Here is a 19998-nt window from a genome sequence, read left to right on the forward strand (position 1 = left end):
TGACTGTACTGACTAACTTTCTGTGATAAAAGCCTCTTTATGTTTCCATTACAATGACGTCTCTTATTGGGTGTTTGGGATCCCTAATGGAAGAAACTTAGTTCTGATCAAATCTGTGCCAGAGACTTAGAGCGGCTGTGTGTGTTTGTGTGTGTGTGTGGTGGTTGTGTTTTTTCCCCATGTATTTGTTTCATTACAGCACAGCATCAATGTGTGTGAAAGATAAAACCATAAAACTGTCTACTCAAGTCGGCCAAGGAGGAAGTAGTTACGCTGCATCATTTCCATATGTGGAGTAATTCCAGTTTAATTATCTGCAGCGTAATGCGTGTGTGTGTGTGTGTGTGTGTGTGTGTGTGTGTGTGTGTGTGTGTGTGTGTGTGTATGTGTGTGTGTGTGTGTGTGTGTGTGTGCATGCGTGCGTGCGTGTGTGTGTGTGTGTGTGTTTGTTTGTGTGTGTTTGCTTATTTCCTTAGAGCTTTTTTCCAGCAACCATCAAAACGCTTAGCATCATAGGGGAGGATCTTCAGGTGGAGCTAAGGGCTTCTTCTCTACCCGGAGCTTGGTTTCACCACTCCTAACCCACATTGTTGTGCAGCTTCATTCCCTAGCATTCCTTTATCATTTTTGTCTTATTTTTCGTATCTGTTTATTAATCTATACACATGCAATTAACTTGAAGCTGGATATTATATATATCCAGCTTCAAGTTAATTGCATGTGTATATTATATATTATATATATATAATGACTGCTTTAACATAACAACATGGATACAAAGAGCTATCGACTCCCTGATCCAAACACGTTGTTACACGTGAAAGGGTTTCCTCATTGCTCTTTAGATAAACAGGTTTTGGTGTGTGACACTTCGAAACATTGCCCATGATTATGATAATTGTTCCGCAGGTGTCACTGTCCTGTTCTTTATGTAAAACATATCATTTGCATATTGATAATATGGGGATGAGGTGTAGACTGGGCCAGTTTCGGGCCATGCTCTACCTGGCACATTGTAGGGATCAGAGGGAAATCGATGCGTACAAGCCACCCCCCAGACAGATGAGCCCAGAATCATGTTCTTTAGGTAAACAGGGGCCAACAGTGATGCCCCCCCCCCACACACACACCGTCTCTCCCTTTCTAACGACGTAAGAGAAGCTACAGTGGCCGCTACTCGCCTGGGTTTTGGAAGATGCTTGTTTATACACAAATGATACTTCTGCCAAGTCTTTTCAGCAAAATGCCGCTCAATTCTACATCCTAAAAGATAATAATTTGAACATTCTCTCTCTTTCCCTCACTCTCGCTCTCTCTTTAACCCTCTTTCTTTCTCTCTCTCTCGATCAAGCTTTCTCTCTATATATTCATGAGCACACACACAAAAACTAAATTTGTGTGCTGAGCTAATGAGCTTTCCTTGGAGGGTTGAGACTCCTTGTTACGACTTTCTAGGAAATAATCTAGTTCATTGGTCTCATCCGAGGCCTATTATCATGTGTAATTTAGATTTAAATGTGGCCTGCAAGCACTTTTAGGCATTGACTATGATGTAGAACTAGACTTGAATAGGCATATAGTTACTCAATTTTCATCAAATTAAGGATTATTTTTGTTTTTATTGGACAAGGTTTCCTTTTATAAAGATCTAATGCAACAATCACCAATGCAAGTGTGTGTGCTGTGGTATCGTGTGTGTGCGTGTGGGTTAGGGTGCGCACGCACGTGTGTGTGTGTGTGTGGCCTTGGCCTGGTCAGCAAAATTTTAGCTATTCACTTTTGGCAAGAAATTTTAACAGAAACACAAATCGACAGTGTTTGGCTATAAATTCAGAGCCTAGAACAACTTTAACGAAACGTAGGATCAAAAAATGTCTTCTGGTTTCTGGTTAGTATGCCCGCCCTTGTCATAATTTAATAGCCCTGTCAAATAGCACTGACTTAGGCTTTCTGAATGCAAAAGAAGTTCAGACCCCTGGAATATCCAGGCATTCCAGATATAAACTCTGGATCCAAATAAAGCTTTTGTTTGTCGTCTTTATGTTTGTTATGTTTTGAAAGGCTCTTGCTTTGCTAGAATTTCAAAGAGGAGTTGTCAGCAGTTGACCTAAACAGACACAGCTGGGACTCCTAAGTTGGAATCAAATATAATTAACTAATGAATGAATTAATTAGTTAATTAATTAGTTAATGCTAATCTATAACTACAATATAAACAAGCCACTCAGAGGCTGAGTCCTGCTAAGTAAATTAAGTAAAAAAATATTCCCCAACCTCTCCCACCCTCTGTGACCTGTGAGCACAGCCAACAAAACAGACTAGCTGTAATTTATTTCTCAATTTTCTGCCATCTCCTGATCCAAACAATGACATCACGGCTGTGTGCCGATGAGCCGGTCCCAGCTGATAGGTAACCATGCACACGGCACTGCTTCAGGGTTGCAGGTGTTTTGTTACGTAAGCGCTGCTTAACTTGGTCTAGCGGTGCCCATTGTTGGGTCTTCTGATTACAGATTGGTGTGGGGTGATGCGAGTCCTCAGCTGGACAGAGATATGTGTGTGTGTGTGTGTGTGTGTGTGTGTGTGTGTGTGTGTGTGTGTGTGTGTGTGCGAGTGTGTGTGCGTGTGTGTGTGTGCGTGTGTGTGAGCGTGTGTGTGTGTGTGTGTGCGTGTGTGTGTGTGTGCGTGTGTGTGCGTGTGTGCGTGTGTGTGTGTGTGTGAATGCATGAGCGTCTTTAAGAGAGAAAGACAGAAAGAGATGGTGGAGGGGGGGCAAGACCATAGGAAGGCAGATGGCAAATGAATCCGCTCCACTGTTTTTGAAAAGGTGAGAGAGGCAGATAGAAAGTCATTGGGAAAGAGACACAGACAAATCAACCTAGCCCAAGACAACAAAATGAGAGCATACTTTGAGGGGTCTTGGTTCAGGGTAGAGCCATGGATAAAGTTTTAGTTGTTTTTTGCACACACTCATTAATGCATTATCTAAAAAAATATTTTTTAGGTTTACTGTTACCACGAAAAGGTAGAAAGAATTGTAACTGCTGTTTTAAACTGTTCCTAGCCAAATAGTGTGTGTGTGTGTGTGTGTGTGTGTGTGTGTGTGTGTGTGTGTGTGTGTGTGTGTGTGTGTGTGTGTGTGTGTGTGTGTGTGTGCACTGCCAAAACGATATTACATTATTTGAAGAGATTAAAGGCTTCTCATCTCACTAGGTGAAATCTAAGAGAAAGCCTGTTCCTCTTCGTCCGGCCCTTCTTATACCAATGACGTCAGAAGAATTCCTCCTGAAAGGGTGCGTCGTCATTCATCCATCACTTAATAGAGATGGATGGGCTCTATGCTTTGTAGTTGCTAGCTTACAATTCTTTCTTTGTGTTGGTGGTTGTTTTTCTTCCTTTTTTTTTGTTATTCTCAGAATGGCTGCAGTTGCTCAGGAGGTTGGCTGGTAAATCGAAGGTTGCTAGTTTGATTCCTGCCTAGGTGCCTAGGTCTCCATGAGAAAGAGGCCTAGCCCTATCTGCTCCTTATGAGCTGGCTGATGCCTTGCATGGTTGACACTGTTAGCCGATAGTTGTAATGCACTTTGAGCGGCAACTGGTTAGAAAAGTGCTATATAAATGCAGTCCATTACCCATTCAGAGTGCTTGCTTCTCAATTTATCGACGTTGTTGCTTTTCATGTGTAGCTCGGTACCAGGCCGCATGTATAACTGCCATTATAAATCTGTGTCAGATCTCTGTTGGGGCGGTGGTCCATGTCAGTTGGTTTGGAAGCTGTAGGCTTCTACGGGCAATCACCATTATTTGAACAAACTGTTGTTGTCCCCATTGTAGGGTACAGGCCAATGGGGCTGTTCTTTTTCCAGAAACTTTTGTGTGACATCCTGGACGTGTAATGGTTTATTTTATGTTTGGCCTTCCTGCTATTCACTGTGTCATTAAGCCTTGGGCCATTTCAGAGGCTGGGGACTGAAACAGGGCGTTGGACAGTAATTCTGAACTGTGGCTGGGCTGAGGCTATATTTACCGAAACTTAATTCCATGCCCAAGCCATATCAAAATGAAAATATTAAATGACAAGATTTTCACTGTTCTGAAAATAAACTAGCCTGAAATTCTGCTCATCCCAGGATCTGTAACGTGAGCTGTTCATTATCGTCCTGTTCGTTCTCGTTCACATTTCTTCCAGCTCGTTGCTCTTATCTGCACTTTGGCCTGAGAGGCAGGTAGCTGTTGGAGCTAGCAACAACAACTGTGTCGCAGGGCCAATAGGGCAGAAGGCAACCAGCCAAATGCTTTACCAACTACCTTCCATTTAAACCACAATCCGACGACCATATACCTCAATATACTATCAATGGAAAATGTATTCACATCAGACATTTTAAAAGTTTTGCATGTCATATAGCAGTAGAAAGCAAATTATGGAGTTAACACAATAGTTAACATTTTTACAATTTAGTTATTTAAATGTCCCTCAATATTTAAATCCCCCCCATCATCTCAACTGAACAAAGATGAATTGTAGAGGGATTCTTTAGCCAATATAAACTTCAGGCCCAGACGGTGAGTCTGTTCCAGACTATATATGAGGCTGCGTAACAGGATTAGGTAGGTGTGAGCCTTACCAGGTGTGAATGTTTTTTATGTTCGTGTGCCTGCATATTAACGGGTGTGCAGGCACAGGCTCAGAAGCTGATGGTCCCAATGAGCCACACAGCGGGGAAATATAAACGCAGCATACCATAAGGAGCCACATACTCATCGTTCACTGTCATATTACAAAAAATGATCTCACTTCAAACTGCTAACTTACGTTTAGCATGCAACTTGCTACTCTACCCACCTACAAACTCCTGCAGTTGTTGTTCACAAAAAGGGGAACATACAGCTTCAAGCAACCTAGCTTGCTTTCAGGCGATCTGTAAACAAGCAGGGGATTTCCTATATCTGAACGGTTGGAGGGTAGAGGGGTCATGTTCCGTTTGCTGTACATCTAGTCCTGGCACAAAGGGCGGCACACACACACACACACACACACACACACACACACACACACACACACACACACACACACACACACACACACATACACACACACACACACACACAATTCCCATTCACTCACATGCAAATAGAACGTTGTGCCCTCAATGGAAGCTTGTTTAACGAGGTGAAACAGTGAGAGTTCAACCAAGAGGAAGATAAACAATGCAGCTTTAGAATTACCAGACATGGTAGCAACAACCACTCTCACCATTGGATGGACACAAATGGGATAGTTTTCATTGTGTGTGGTGCACAAGTCGTCTTATATTGGGATTAAATGTTCAGCATACTTCTGTGGGCTGCACAGAAAATAATGTATCCTATTTAATATCACTTATGGTTCTTAACAGCAACGCAACAAACACAAAGGATCGGAAAGAGTGTGACAGCTTCTCTGTGTTGTAGTTAAAGTTCCATTGCCAATTCAACACTCTAGCATTGATTAATATGCCTTAGGGCTCCATGAGAGGTTGCCAGCTGATAAGGTTCCAACCCCACATAAAGGCCATGCTCAGGGGCAGTAGGACCACCACTAGCTCAAGGCTTGTCTTGTCAGAGCAAACAAAGGGGCACATTCACACAGTATGTTGAGCAGTGTATGCATTCTGATGGTCTACCCCTTCCCTTATTCGGAGGACGTGCAACCTGATGCTCTTGGTAATTGCACTTGGTAATTGGAATTGCTTGAAGACACTAAGCTGTCACATTCAAGACCCAGACTATTAAACAATTACTGGGCTGATTAAACTTGCCGTGCTAACAATGGAATTAAGAAACATCCGCTCGACTGACAAATTAACACAATCACAGGTGTTTTACATTGTAGTTTTATTTTTTTGCCTACGGTAACCTTTGTTTGGCCTTACCGCTTGTCTGAGAAAAAGTATCCAGTTCCCCATGCAAACTCAGTCGCCCTGGAATCATTTGTGGGAAACTGGACTATATCATTGAAAATCAATGTATGAAAGGAAGATTGTTGAGGAGGACAACACTGTGGATGCCTCATCATGAGAAACCTCATGAGAATCTAATCTCCCCGATATTTTGAATTATTGACATAACAGCCGACATAACAACAATTCAACCAGGCCTGTGGTGGGCACCTGTGGTACTCACACAGGTGCAGAGATGAGCCATTTGGATCCAAAGTGGATCCAAACTATATTTGATTATATCATATATAGTTGCTCCAGTATGTAAATGTCATCTGTGGCAGAAATGCACCGCCCGATCGGTTGCTTTAAATGTATTGCTGATATCTGGGTTTCCCTTTTTCTCCATATATTATAGCAGAATGAGGATTTTTCCACAGATTCTTAACATACACTGTGTGTGTGTGTGTGTGTGTCTGTGTGTGTGTGTGTGTGTGTGTGTGTGTGTGTGTGTGTGTGTGTGTGTGTGTGTGTGTGTGTGTGTGAGTAGGGGGTAAAGAAAAAAGTCATTCATTTCCTTTTAATCTATTTTCCTAAGAGGTGCCTCATTTGTCTCAATCAAGTAGGTCAAGAAGTCTGTGTGTGTGTGCGTGTGTGTGCGCGTGTGTGTGTTTTTGTGTGTGTGTGTGTGTCTCTGAGTGTGTGTGTGTGTGTGTGTGTGTGTGTGTGTGTGTGTGTGTGTGTGCGTGTGTGTGTGTGTGTGTGTGTGTGTGTGTGTGTGTGTGTGTGTGTGTGTGTGTGTGTGTGTGTGTGTGTGTGTGTGTGTGTGCTTACTTCACCCTCTCTCCCAGTTGGAGAGAGGGTGAAATTAAATCACGGACTGGCTCCCACCCAGAAAGCTTTCAAAACTCTTTCAAAACTCTTCGGCAGAAGGATTTTTCATCGCTTTCTCAATATTTTACAAACTGGGAGCTATGCAAATGCTGTAAAAAGAATTGTGCTACAGTAATGGCGCTTTGTGAGAATGTGTTAACCCCCTTATTAAAAAACATTAAGAGGGGGACGATGTAGTGTTTCACAATGTGCCAATAATACCGAATGCCAATAAGCCATGCGGAGCCCGATGATTCGTTGCTCTACCTTTCTAGCATTGAAATTAAACTCTGTAAGTATAAATCATGCTTTAGTATCAAAGATGGCGAGCTGGGGGCCTTAAACTATGTAGGCGGTCTGACGCTGAACTCTGTAGCTCGGAAAAAGCTTCTTGCTTTTTTTTTTCTTAAATCCTGGCACCATATTACATTATTATATCTGACATTTCCTAAATAACCACAAAAGTGTCGATAAAAGCAGCCCCTATCTCACCTGAGATGATATGAGTGTTGAATGCAGAGTAGTGCAGAGCGCAGTGGGAAGTCACAGCACACGCTTTGTTTGGAAGTAGAGAGAGCTTGTCGTACCGCCATCATAGCAGATGTGTGTGTGTGTGTGTGTGTGTAGGTGTGTGTGTGTGTGTGTGTGTGTGTGTGTGTGTGCGTGTGTGTGTGTGTGAGAGAGCGAGAGAGAGGGAGAGGGGGGAGAGCGCAGAGGTGATGGTGCGAGTTTATCAGACAAGTTAACAGGAACAGCATTGTGACTGCAGTACAAAGGAAAAACCTGGTTTGAACCGTTCTTATCAACACAGCTGTTTTGCATTCCCTTAAGATGAGGCAAGTCTATCCAGGATTAGGGAGTGAGAGAAAACAGCAAGGTTGTGATCCACATATTGAGTCTATGCACAGACCCATGAGTCATGCAACAAATGGGATAGATTTTCCTGTCTTGTCCTCCTGCTCTGCTTAACCAATCCCCCCTGGTTGCATCTTTATGTATGGATTAACATGTTGTTTTCAGTGTCATGCGCTATCTGGCATTTTGGCACAGTTGATGTTGAAAAGGATCCCATTTTCCCAAATCATGGAATCCAGTCGACCATACCTCTGATGATGAATCATTCTTGGATTCAAACCATGCGTATAATAACAAAAATGCAACCATGATGCTATAACAATAAGAACATGCTTTTTTAATATCGTGAGTGGATTCATATAAATGTTGGCCTCACATCTTAGAAAATGGTCCATTTCCTCAAAGCTTTTAGCAGAGCATCCAATAGGCAGATATCATACACAGAGATAACTAATGAAGACATACCCAACACAGGGATAACCAATCAACAAAGAGATAACCAATCAACACAAAGATAAGCACTACATCCAACACAGAGATAACCAATCAACCAAAGATACTCAACACATTCAACACAGAGATAACCAATCAACACAGAGATAACCAATCATCAGAAAAATAACCAATCAACACAGACACAACCAGAGCTTTCAACTGCTATTTCACCCTATTTCAGCCACTCTCAGATTTCTCTTGAAAACTATCTAACGGGGGAGTTGGTGTGCAAATGTGTGTGCGTGTGTGTGTGTGTGTATGTGTGTGGGTGTGTATGTGTGTGTTTGTGTGTGTGTGTGTGTGTGTATATGTGTATATGTGTGTGTGTGTGTGTGTATATGTGTGTATATGTTTGTATGTGTGTATGTGTGTGTGTGTATATATGTGTGTCTGTGTATATATGTGTGTGTGTGTGTGTGTGTGTGTGTGTGTGTGTGTGTGTGTGTGTGTGTGTGTGTGTGTGTGTGCGTGCGTGTGAGTCCTCCCCACCAGAAGAGGGTTTGTGAGCTGCACTAGGATAAAGAGAATACATTTGTAAGCATAATCAAAATCCTTCCTCTCTCTTTGAAAGCTTTTTGCATCAGATGTGTATTTAGATGTTCGCCTGTATCGTGGATATGGTGGATATTGCGTAAGCCTTTCGGCTTCAGAAGGCTGCATTTGGCTTGACTATGGAGGTTATACAACACACAATTAAAAGACACATGAGAGACACAATGTCCTTTTCACATCATCAGTATAACATACATGTCAATGTCCCAATGTTAGGATAATCCTTTGGAACTGGTTGTTCTTACGTACATTTTTGTAAACTACCATGGCAATGTTTATTTTTTTCTTCTTTTGCACCATGAAGGCATGTGTGTGATCATGCAGAAGGGTGAAAAGGAAACCTTCAACACCCTTATGAGCGTCATTTAGCAGATGACACCCATTCATAATGAACAGGTCTTACTCTTGCCACAGCAGATAATGAGGTTGCCTTTTTACTGTCTGTATGTATCGTACACTGCAGCCAACATCAAGTATTTGCAGTCTACATCAAATAGTTTTCCTCCCAAAACAAAAAGGACCGATGTGTGTTTGGTCATAAGTGCAGATTCACTTGGACCAGGGCCAAAGTGGCTAGTTTTGGCTTACTTGGTCATGCAAAAACTACAAATAGTCTAGGAGGGTGAAAGTGCACAACCAAAACAAAATACAGCATGGAGACTACAGATCACACAAGCGGTTGGCTAATGGTAACGGTAGAGAGTATAAATCGTGAGGCATTGATAGGCACAGTAAACTGGGCACCAGTGTGGGTTCCTGTGTTGACATGATGAAGGAATGGGCGGTGCCCGCCAGCCACGCGCCCTTCAGAACAAAGTGCACCGAGAGCCGCTGGAACATAGTGAGCGCGCGCGCTCCGCAGAAGGACGTTTGTTACCAGTTGATGCGTTCAATACGTAACGTAGCCTATCGAGCAGACATGGTGAGCGACGCTCAGGATGCATGTTGATGATAAGTCGACTAGTTGGACAAAAATAATTCAGACACATGTCTCTCGCAAGGACACTCGGGTGCGTTTTGGCACCGAGGCTTGGAGATTTTTAAGGTAACTCCTATTAAACAATTAAGGAATCGCTGATTTGGTCTGACACGTTTCTTGTTTATTGTCTGTTTTGTAAGACCTAAACAGAGTTTGAAATCACCATAGTGCGGACCGGCTATATTTTGTTAAATCTGTAAAAGTTCTGACATCTTGATAAAGTAGGCCTATTCGTTTGATTGAAAAAACAACACGTCACTTCGCGCCAATGCTGGGATGGCTCGTGGCGGTTGGCTGTGTGATCCTGGTGGCCTGGATTTGGCCGTGTACCAAATATCCTGGGTCCAAAAAGAAGCCCTCCTCGGACCCACTTCTCACGGGACTCCTCACTGGCATCCCGCAGGAGAAAGCGGGAGAGACGCCGGCCAGTGACCGTGGGCACGAGAAAAGCGCGTCCGCAGTGGCGCTCATATGCAAGCCGTCGGCGCTGGCCAACTACCTTCTCAAACACTGCCGGACTTTCAACAACTACTCCCCGTGCGTCGGCTGGTCGTGGCGGGCGAGCGCCATCCTCCAGAGTGTGTACGACACGTGCTGGCCCTACGGCAGCCCCGTTCAGTTCGTGCGGGACCACTTGCAACTCAGCGACGAAGGTCTGGTGTCCCTGGACTGGGCGCTGGCCCTCTGCGGGACGTCCTCCCACAAACGGAGAAGGACGTCGAGCACCTCAAACAGCCCCGTTCTTCTCATCGTCCCCAACTCCTTCGGGAAGATCACTAGGAACGTGCTGAAGGTATTTTGACACATTCTCCCGCTCGCCTGCGACCGAGCACGCCTTGTTGAAAATCATGCTTTGTTTTCTGTTTACTAAACAGTCAGTTGTGTAGACACAACAGAAGGATGGTGGAGCACGTCACCACATTTCTGAGTGGGATAAAATCACTAGTGATTAGTATTTGTTACTGGTGCTGACCTGTAGCTGCACAATACTTTAAAGCACAAAAACTAAACTTTTCTAAAGAGAATGCATGCGCACAAGGAAACTTCAAAGAGCAGAACACCCTGTATGTTTTTATAGGCCTACACAGCCTATAAAAACAGAAAGACATTGGTATCTGGCTTTGTTTAGTGAGTTTCTTTGCCGTTAACTCAAAGAAGAGTAAAGAAGGGAATTGAGGAAAGCAGTGGAAATTAAAGATAAGGAACATTGGTTTACAAGGAGAAGGAAAGGCACTGTTATTTATATAAAAGTATAGTTAGACTGGCTCACAGCTGGAGTGTAAAAAAGATTATGGCAGGCAGAATGTTATGGGTGAAATAGAGGTATGTAATGATGTGTCTAATGAACCCTGATAGCTCAGGAGCCGCCAACAAGTCGCACGTTTCATCAAGACCGCTACGACCGTATTGTTTGTATGTTTGTGTGTGTAAAGAAGAAAAAGTGATATGCTAATACTCTTGGCGATGTGTGTGAATATCCACTATTCATAAAAACAATTGTTCATTTACAATGTCAAAAATGTATGAATGAGCTAAAACCACCTTGAATAATTACATCAATTTCCACTCTGGGCCCCCGCCCCGTCGCCCTTGGTGACGAGGTGGAATGAGTTATCGGCCTCCACACTATGAATTAATCTACAATCTTCTGAATAACTGTTATTTGAGATTTATATCTGTGATCTTGTATCCACATAGTCCTTATTGATTCAAGAGTTAGCCACTCAAGAGATTTGAGTCTGCACAGACATTGGGTCTAACAGACATCTGTGTCCTGTCATGTCGTCTATGAATTTAAAAGCATGCTGCAGCTCCAATGCGGCCACAATTTAAAAAAGCCCAGTTTTGTACATATATTACTAGAAAGACTCAAAGAGGCATCAACTATAACAATGTTGTTTCGTCCAGTATCTCTCACACAACCTGGAGCATATTTCTTCCTGTCACAGTTGTAAGCTGCAGTATCACATCTTTAGCAAAACAATTTGCCAAACACTGGACCCAATGTTGATATCTTCGTTATCAAATATATACACAGATACAAACAGAAACATGTTGCTGTGTGGGGGTGTGTATCCCTGTTCATGGAATTTCTCATTCACTTAACAGTTTCTCAGCCCAGGCAGAAAGCGAGTTGCTGCTCTCTCTCTCTTTTCCCAGGCAGAGTTGTGTTATGTCTAAGTCATGCTGGGTTTGAATAAAACATTAAAGAAATGCTATGACTAACTTTATTTGACAAATATGTTTTTGGATTCGATTTTTGTGAATGTCATCTGAATAGGAACATTTCAGTAGACTTCATATTTGTAATGCATTGCATTAAGCTTGCTTTGTCATTTTCTATTTTACGTAGTTTTCATCAGCATCAGCTTACAGACATTGTAACAATAGCAGACTACAAATTCAATTCTACATATGTATTAAGTACGGGTTGGTAATTAGGAGAAACCAGCAGGTAGGCTAGATTAATCATAATGATGAAAGTATCCAATTGGAAAAATCCCACCCCTCGCTTCAGGACTCCATCTAAAAACAGTCCTCAAAACACATAACTAGCCTGCTGGTCATACTTTCCACATCCGTGGGACATCGAGGGTCCACCTTGGTCGGCGTAACGTAAATGTCGTCATCAGCCCATGTCCACGTCAATATGGACGACCCTACCCTTTACAAAGGTAAAAAATACGAAATTCAATTCATCAAAATCAAATTCCTTGCTGAAACCAACCAAACCAACCAAAATCTGATGAATGTTCAATGAAAAAACCAAAGTATATCTTATTTGACGAAAGGTGTTTCCATGCCATCGGTTCCTTCTCATCCTATATTTGTGTACCATCTTTTCGTGACTCCATATCTTACATAAACACTGGAAGAGACAAAAGTGCCACTGCAGTATTTTTCATCTGGTAAATATTTAATGTTGTGTTATGCTACATCTCCTCCTGCTTTGACCCGAGGGTTTCACATTTCTGCAGGTTTCAAAACCATCCAGTAGAATACATCAGCCAGTTATATAAAAAAGTTATATACAAATTGAATAGCCGTCCTTAAATGATTCAACACATCTTTTACAGCACAAAATGGGTTGCCTTGTTGGTTTAACAAGTTTAATATCTGCCCCTGGGATAGGATTGTGATTGCTCATTTTCCTTCCTTTATCTTCTAGGCGTCTTTCCATAGATCTAGTTACCTATTTAATTCAATTTAACATAATTAAAGTTGATGTATTTTTGGTACTTTGGTGTTGGCTTTTATTTAAAGCTGATCGTCCTTCATTCTGCCAAGAGGCATATTTAATGACTATTATCATTAAGGTTGTTCTGCTAGGATTCTTGCTAATGAGCTGCAACACCATAGTTTATTCCTCATACTTATTTTCCATCCGTTTTTCTTCTATTCTCTTTATTGTCCGATGTGGAGTAGGGAGACCTTTATATAATCATGTATGACGTAATGTTCATACAACCATACATTTCAGTAACCTCTCTGTCCCCCCTCTGTCCAGCTGTGCGAGGCGGCGCTGTCCCACGGCTACCTCCCGGTGGTCTTCAACCGGCGCAGCCACAACGGGACGCCCCTCACCACCCTCAAGCTGCAGCAGTTCGGCGACCCGGCCGACCTGCGCGAGGCCGTGCGCTACATCCGCTACCGGCAGCCGGCAGGGCGGCTGTACGCGGCCGGGGAGAGCACCGGCGCTGGCCTGCTGCTGTCCTACCTGGGGGAGTGCGGCTCCTCCAGCTACATCACCGCCGCCGTCTGCCTGTCGCCCGTCTTCCGCTGCCAGAGCTGGTTCGAGAGCGGGCTGCCGAGGGCCGTGCAGTGGGCCCTGGTGCTCTACCAGAAGATGAGCCTCAGCAGGTATACACGGAGGGGAACACAGCGCTGTGAGGGAGGCACTGGTGCACTGTTCAGGGGAATGCCCTGGGGGTTGAAAGGGGTGCACCAATACGGGAGTGGCACAGAATTACAAGGGGAGCGGTGCAGAGAATGGACACGTCATCAAACACGACACATTGCCAGGCTCACAGCTTGACTTTGATTGACAGGTTCAAATTATATCAACAGTCAGATTTTATAGGGATGTGTCAGATTCACAGCGATTTTTGGCCATGTCCTAATTTCTTAGTTGTCACGCATGGAGATAGCTATGTATATCTAGGCATTGCCCCTGATATAACCTGATATCTTTTCCAGTATTGATTTATGTAAATACCAGAAAGTGACCCATAACACTGGGTTAATTTGTGCTACATCTGCTATGGATGCTCCTGCAAGACATGGGCACACCATTTCTTCAACAACAGCATCAGATGCAACATTTATACTTTGCTTCTTGCGACTAAATAGAGTAAATTATGTTCGATAAACGTAGTTTAAAGATTAAAGATGGAATTCTACAGTGTGGTAAAAAAAAATGGCCTAGTTTTTTTCTGCCTGTTATATGGAAAGATATGAATACAAAATAATTATATTTCCCTGGAGAGGGATGAAAAGTGGAGCAATAAGGATGAGTATTAAACTCATGGGTAGAAACATTAAAGTACTATATTTAGCTGATGCTTTTGTCCAAAGTGACTCATAATAGGTGATTTCAACAATGAGATACAACCAGAGTGGGCAAGTACATGCAATTCAACAAAGAAGCAAACTGCTTCAAGTGCTATCTTAGATATATAAACATATATAATTCTATACATAAATATAATCTATATACATAATATTTTTATTTATTTATTATTTTCAATTTTGCCAAGATCAGTCTGAACAGATGAAATGTAGCAAGATAGCAATAAAGTGACTATCTACAATGTGCTCACACTGTTGGATGAATTCAGAGGACACATGAATGGCTTCAGAGAGCCAATTCCACTGCCAGGATCATCAATGCAGAATACACTACAATTGTTTGTGAAATCTGAACAGATCAGTCGTGGTGCTATAGCAAAAGGGGGGTCATTGAACAAGAAGCCATGGATCTCTATGGGGACTATCAAATGAGTATGTTGCTCAGATCAATGCTAACACGTTGTATGAAATCGATGAATTAGATGTCTTCGTCCTGTCTTTTGTGTGTGTTATGGTGGTGTGACTAGGTACAGGACAGTCCTGGGAGAGACTGTGCATGCAGACTCTCTATTTTCCAGCAGTTCACTACGAGGTTTGGAAGAGGGCCTGTTTTGCCAGACACCCCATAAAAGCACCAGCCTCCCTACCACCACCACCTCCACCACAGCCTCCACCGCTACATCAGGGTCCAACGGACCCAACACCTCCGGGAGCTGGGAGGCGTACTGGGACCGCAACGAACCGCTGAGGGACGTGGACGAAGTGGCCATCCCCGTTCTGAGCATCTGCGCCCGGGACGACCCGGTCCGCGGCCCCCCCCGGTACACGCTGCCTCTGGAGCTCTTCCAGACCAACCCCCACTTCTTCCTCCTGCTGACGGAGCACGGCGGTCACTGCGGCTTCTCCGCCCAAGCCCCAGTGAACGGCGTGGCTCCTGGGTCCGGGGCCGGGATGCCCAGGTACAGCTGGAGCCACGGGGCACTGCTGGAGTTCTTCAGGGCCACCACCGACTTCTTCGCCTCCGAGGAGCGGGCGAAGCATTTGGCGGCGAGGAGGCGCGGGCTGGGCGGGGGGATGGCCGGCCGGTCTTTCCGCAACCGCAGCATCAGCACGTGTAAAAGAGTGCCGGAGTGCTCCCACAACATCCACGCCATTTACAGCTGGCAGAGGTCCTACACGCGCTGAGCCGTAGAAAGAAGAGAAAGCGTTCCAGGTTCCCAGCCAACATACGGCAGAACAGCTGGAATACTCCGACGGCCGAGATGAAGTGGCACAGAGGCGGGAGGCGAGCTCCTCAAGCTATGTGTCAAGTCGAAGAAATAGGGACTAATTCAAAGTCTGAGTGAGGAACGGCTGTTTGCGATCAAAAAGACGACCGCCATCTTTGAAACTGTATCGTTCTCTGTTCTGTATTGTTTGATTGTATTTGTACTTTACAGAGGCACATATTTAAGTATGTAGAAAACACAGTGACACATTTTGAAATTTGTTCTGTGCTGAAGAAACAGACTTGATTTATAGCTTTTTATTTTATACTGTATGATCTTGTGTTATCTTTAGTTCAATGAGTATGCCTTGGTACAGTTTTTTATTTATTCTACGTACAATGACGAAGCATTCAGAACCATAGACGGTGGAAAACACCCATAGTGACTTTGACACTGTGTTGCCCTTAAAGTGAAGGGCAATCAATTCCGGATGCTATGATCCAGTTGAGAATGCATTAAGTGTATAGTGTATGAAGACCTGCCTACTATAGCAGAAAGAGAGAGATCTTCAAGGACTTTACATAAACTTAAAAGAACGCATAGGTTGCAAACTTTATAATCCTTTGGGTAACTAGTGGGTTGTTGGTGAGGGGATATAACATGGTGGGGAAGCCAATGAATGACCTTATTGATTTTCACCCAAACTAAGATGGTGTTTATTTGTGACCATAAATAGTCATGTTCTAATGTGCCTTGTTTCGACCCGCTACTTGGCCAGGGTTTGTCAATCGTGCTCAATGTATTTTTCATTGTGGCTCCATATCTTTTGTTCTTTGTGCCATAAACTGCCCTTGCAGGATTTGAAGAGAATCTGACATTTGTGTTGTTCTCATTGATGATGTTGTTGGTTATAGAGGATAAAAGAAAATGGATACTGGGATAAATTATTAATTATATATACTGTAGTCTGTGTATTAAAGGTTAGAAACATGTAAAGAACATAATGCACATGGCAGAATGTAAGAGTTGAATAGGCATGACAATCCTGTATCTCGTGTAACATGTCAAACAGAAAATACAGCTAGCATCGTCATTTCATTAACATTTAGAATTTTCTCTAATAAACCTGAATTAAACGTATATGTGTAATCGTTCTATTGTTCAACGTGTCAAATAAACCAGCCTGATCACTACAGGTGATGGTACCACTCCCATATGGTTACAAGAAGATTAATTATTCTTAGTTTATCTACATCTCATGCAGAAACGGCACGAAAAGGACCGCAGCTTTCAACTTGTTTATGTACAATTTCATTAAGGTATATCTTCATATCTTTGAAGGTCAGATATTACGGGAAGCTATTTTTAGACTTTAACAAGATATCCTAATGGATTTCCATTGCAGCTACATCAGCTGCATTAGTGTTCCTGGTATTTGTTATACATGTGGCACATACAACACACACACACACACACACACACACACACACACACACACACACACACACACACACATAAATCCAGAAGGTTTGATTATGTTAAAAGTCTTACCTGAGCCCAATTAGGCTCATAATTAAATGAGAGAAAACATCTGTCAGCATCATTCCAAATGAAAAACATAATGGTTCAAATTCTATAAGGGAGAAAAGCTTTTCAACACACAGTACTGATGAAGCCAGATAAAACAAAGATTTCCATTACGATTATGGTGAGTCGGCTTTGGTCAAATCCTGTTAGTTAACACCAATGGACAGACCCTAAAATAGCCCGTTCCCTAGAGAAATGCCACCAGGAGGTTGTTGATCCGATGGGACATTCACCACAGCTTGTCCTTAGTGACCATCATTTCCTCAGACAGCTGGCGCCCATATTCAAACACACTAAACAGACACTAGCACAGTGCATTCATTTCACCAGTAAACTGAAGGAGTATCACCCTGAATGGTGTTATTATGATCAAACCAAAAAACATAAGCTTTTGTTTTAAAAACATTAGGGTTTCCTAATGGATTTCTTGACATAATCCCAAGCATGGACATAGCAACATGGTTTATTAATCAGCCATCTTTTATGTTACTACATGAGGAAAATGTTGGTGCTCTCTTTGACGTTCTGGATTTTTGAGCACTGTATATGTGTGCAACACAACTTAATGAATACATTTACAATATGTGATACAAAGAAGTATATACTAAGTGATAAGACTTGAACCTCCATCAGATAAGCATGTCTGCTGGCGCGCAACTCCAATGTGTTTAGTGACACATGAACAGCAGGCTCTACTAGTATAACATCTGTAGAGTTTCTAGTAGCATTACAAGCCACGGCAATCTGTCATAATGTCATGGTATTAGACTCTTCTTGCATTCGCCATTTTTATATTTCTAAAAGAAGTAAACATACAAAGGACGTGATTATGTTTGTGAATACCCAACAAATTTAAAGAGCTTCAATCTTACATTGCCCTTTGCCTGGATTAGCCTGTCTTTTGTCCTGTTGTTTTCCTGTTGACATTTAGCCAAACAAATTATAAACATGAGCACACAGCTGGTATTTTTGCAATACATTTCAGCCTTCATAAGGCCCCTGTCAAATTGAGTCATGAATATTAAATTACCCTTTAACACTTTGCCTATTTAATTCACATCCAATGGCTTGCCTCAGTGATCAAAGCGTGCAATTCAATTTGAGGTGATTGATTTTTAGTTAGCAAAGCACTCGACCTTAACCTCAATGTGCTTAATGCACATTCACATGTTAATAAGACAGGGTTTGTTGCCAGTGTTAATTATTATTTGTTTTCCTTGGGAAAATAAAATCTATCATTATTATTAAAAAAGCGAGGATAGGATACTTTTCGTTAATTCCAGCTGGCTAAATCAAATGGCCCCCAATTAAAAGAAAAGAACTTGCTTCATCTTCCAATTAGGCCTACATTTGTTATGGGATATTTTATTGTTAAAAATATCCAACTGTAATAGATCATGTTTTATATGCTGTTTGTTTTGAGTCATTTCCAAGGTGTTAAACTTATTTTCATTTCTTCTTGGAGATATAGCGTATCCAAATATGACTTGTTAATATTTTGTATAGGGCCCCATCTAGTGGTCAACCAGAAGAACAAGAAATAGGGGCAATTTATTGCAAGTTGTGTCATAAAAAAGATGGCATTAAAAGGAAAGACATCAAACGGGGCAGAGCAACATGGTTTATTCATCAGCTATCTTTTATGCGACTACATGAGGAAAATGTTGGTGTACTTTTTGATATTATGAATTTTGAATGGCTAGAATTGTAATCAATAATTCAGAATCATAATTAATTTGTCAGTAGAGCCACTCTGAAAAGTAGCATGCAGGGCCAGAGCTGACCGATCCTAGGGTATGCTGTTACCCACCTGAGAAGATGCGCAACATTGGGGATGTATAGCAGCCTTGATAAGGTCTTTCAAAGCCCTGCTTCAGGCCTGAAGGACGAACAGGGCCCTTACACGTCTTCCTTACTTTAAAAATAATAAAAAAGCATTTTCCGTGGAACAGCAATACCTAGCACTCCCATTTTCTTATAATCTCTGTTGATATTCAATGCATGATATTCCGAAAATCTACCTTTTATTTTGATGTTTCCTTGCGGGTTACTCTATGCTGATACCAGACAAAGTATGCTTGAAATTGAATGTGAGACACAATTAACAACAAGGTCTACGCATGTTGCTTCCTAGCCAAGTTTTTTTAAAAAAAAATGAATAACAATAGCGTTATGTGAAAGGCCCATGCGTCCTGGCCTCATGCAGGCAAGCTTCAAGCTCCACAAGGCCTTGAAATTGGTCTGACCTATCATCACTGACCAGGTTTTATAATGATTTGATTTTTTTTCTTGACCTTCATCGATTTCATTTGATGTTGCTATAGAGACACGGTCTACAACTGATCCAACCAATCAATAGGGGGCAGCAGGGACACAGTTTGTGGTTTTGATGGAAGATATCACGCACGATGAGGCTACCCAGAGGGTGTCAATAGCAGACACAATGACGCAGCTATCTCTGCATTTGGCTCGGAAACTGCGCTTATATTTAGAATCTCACTTAAAGTTAGAGTTCAGCACATGGCAAATACATTTAGACAATGTTTAAATAGATCTTTGCTGAGTCACACACATGGACACTTGATATATACTGGTTTAGGTTACACACATGTGCAACAATGTTCCCCGCTACACGCCGCCTAGGTCGCTGCCACACTTTTACAGGTCTCCTCCATACACAGGACACAGAGTGATGAGGTGGATGACTGATGAGACAGGGAGATCTGTGTGTGTGTGTGTGTGTGTGTGTGTGTGTGTGTGTGTGTGTGTGTGTGTGTGTGTGTGTGTGTGTGTGTGTGTGTGTGTGTGGCGATGGCTAGTTTAACCTGTGTGCATTGATTAGCCAATGCACAACAGTTTTGCAGCCTCACCCAGCCCCATAGCCCAATCAGTCTGACTCAGGCCAGGTGTGGCTGCTTAAACCAACCATCATACACACACACACCCTCCACAGTATGTT

The 19998-nt window shown here is 42.5% G+C and overlaps 1 protein-coding gene across 1 annotated transcript; it reads left to right on the plus strand.

Annotated features, from left to right (window-relative positions):
- The first annotated feature begins 9580 nt into the window (after positions 1–9580).
- abhd15a (abhydrolase domain containing 15a) lies at positions 9581–16527 on the plus strand. The gene is made up of 3 exons (XM_079733885.1): positions 9581–10468; positions 13184–13536; positions 14772–16527. Exons 1-3 carry the CDS (start codon positions 9944–9946, stop codon positions 15427–15429), a joined length of 1536 nt encoding a protein of 511 aa, XP_079590011.1. The 5' UTR covers positions 9581–9943; the 3' UTR covers positions 15430–16527.
- The last annotated feature ends 3471 nt before the right edge of the window (positions 16528–19998 follow it).

This window comes from Pollachius pollachius (genome assembly GCF_949987615.1).
Source record: "Pollachius pollachius genome assembly, chromosome: 3".
Taxonomy (NCBI): Eukaryota; Metazoa; Chordata; class Actinopteri; order Gadiformes; family Gadidae; genus Pollachius; species Pollachius pollachius.

Excerpts from the sequence above, each read along its gene's own strand:
- abhd15a (XM_079733885.1), top strand. The coding sequence starts at position 9,944 with ATGCTGGGATGGCTCGTGGCGGTTGGCTGTGTGATCCTGGTGGCCTGG. Across the intron at positions 10,469-13,183 it reads TCACTAGGAACGTGCTGAAG|CTGTGCGAGGCGGCGCTGTC; the intron begins GTATTTTGACAC and ends CCCTCTGTCCAG. Across the intron at positions 13,537-14,771 it reads CAGAAGATGAGCCTCAGCAG|GTACAGGACAGTCCTGGGAG; the intron begins GTATACACGGAG and ends TGGTGTGACTAG.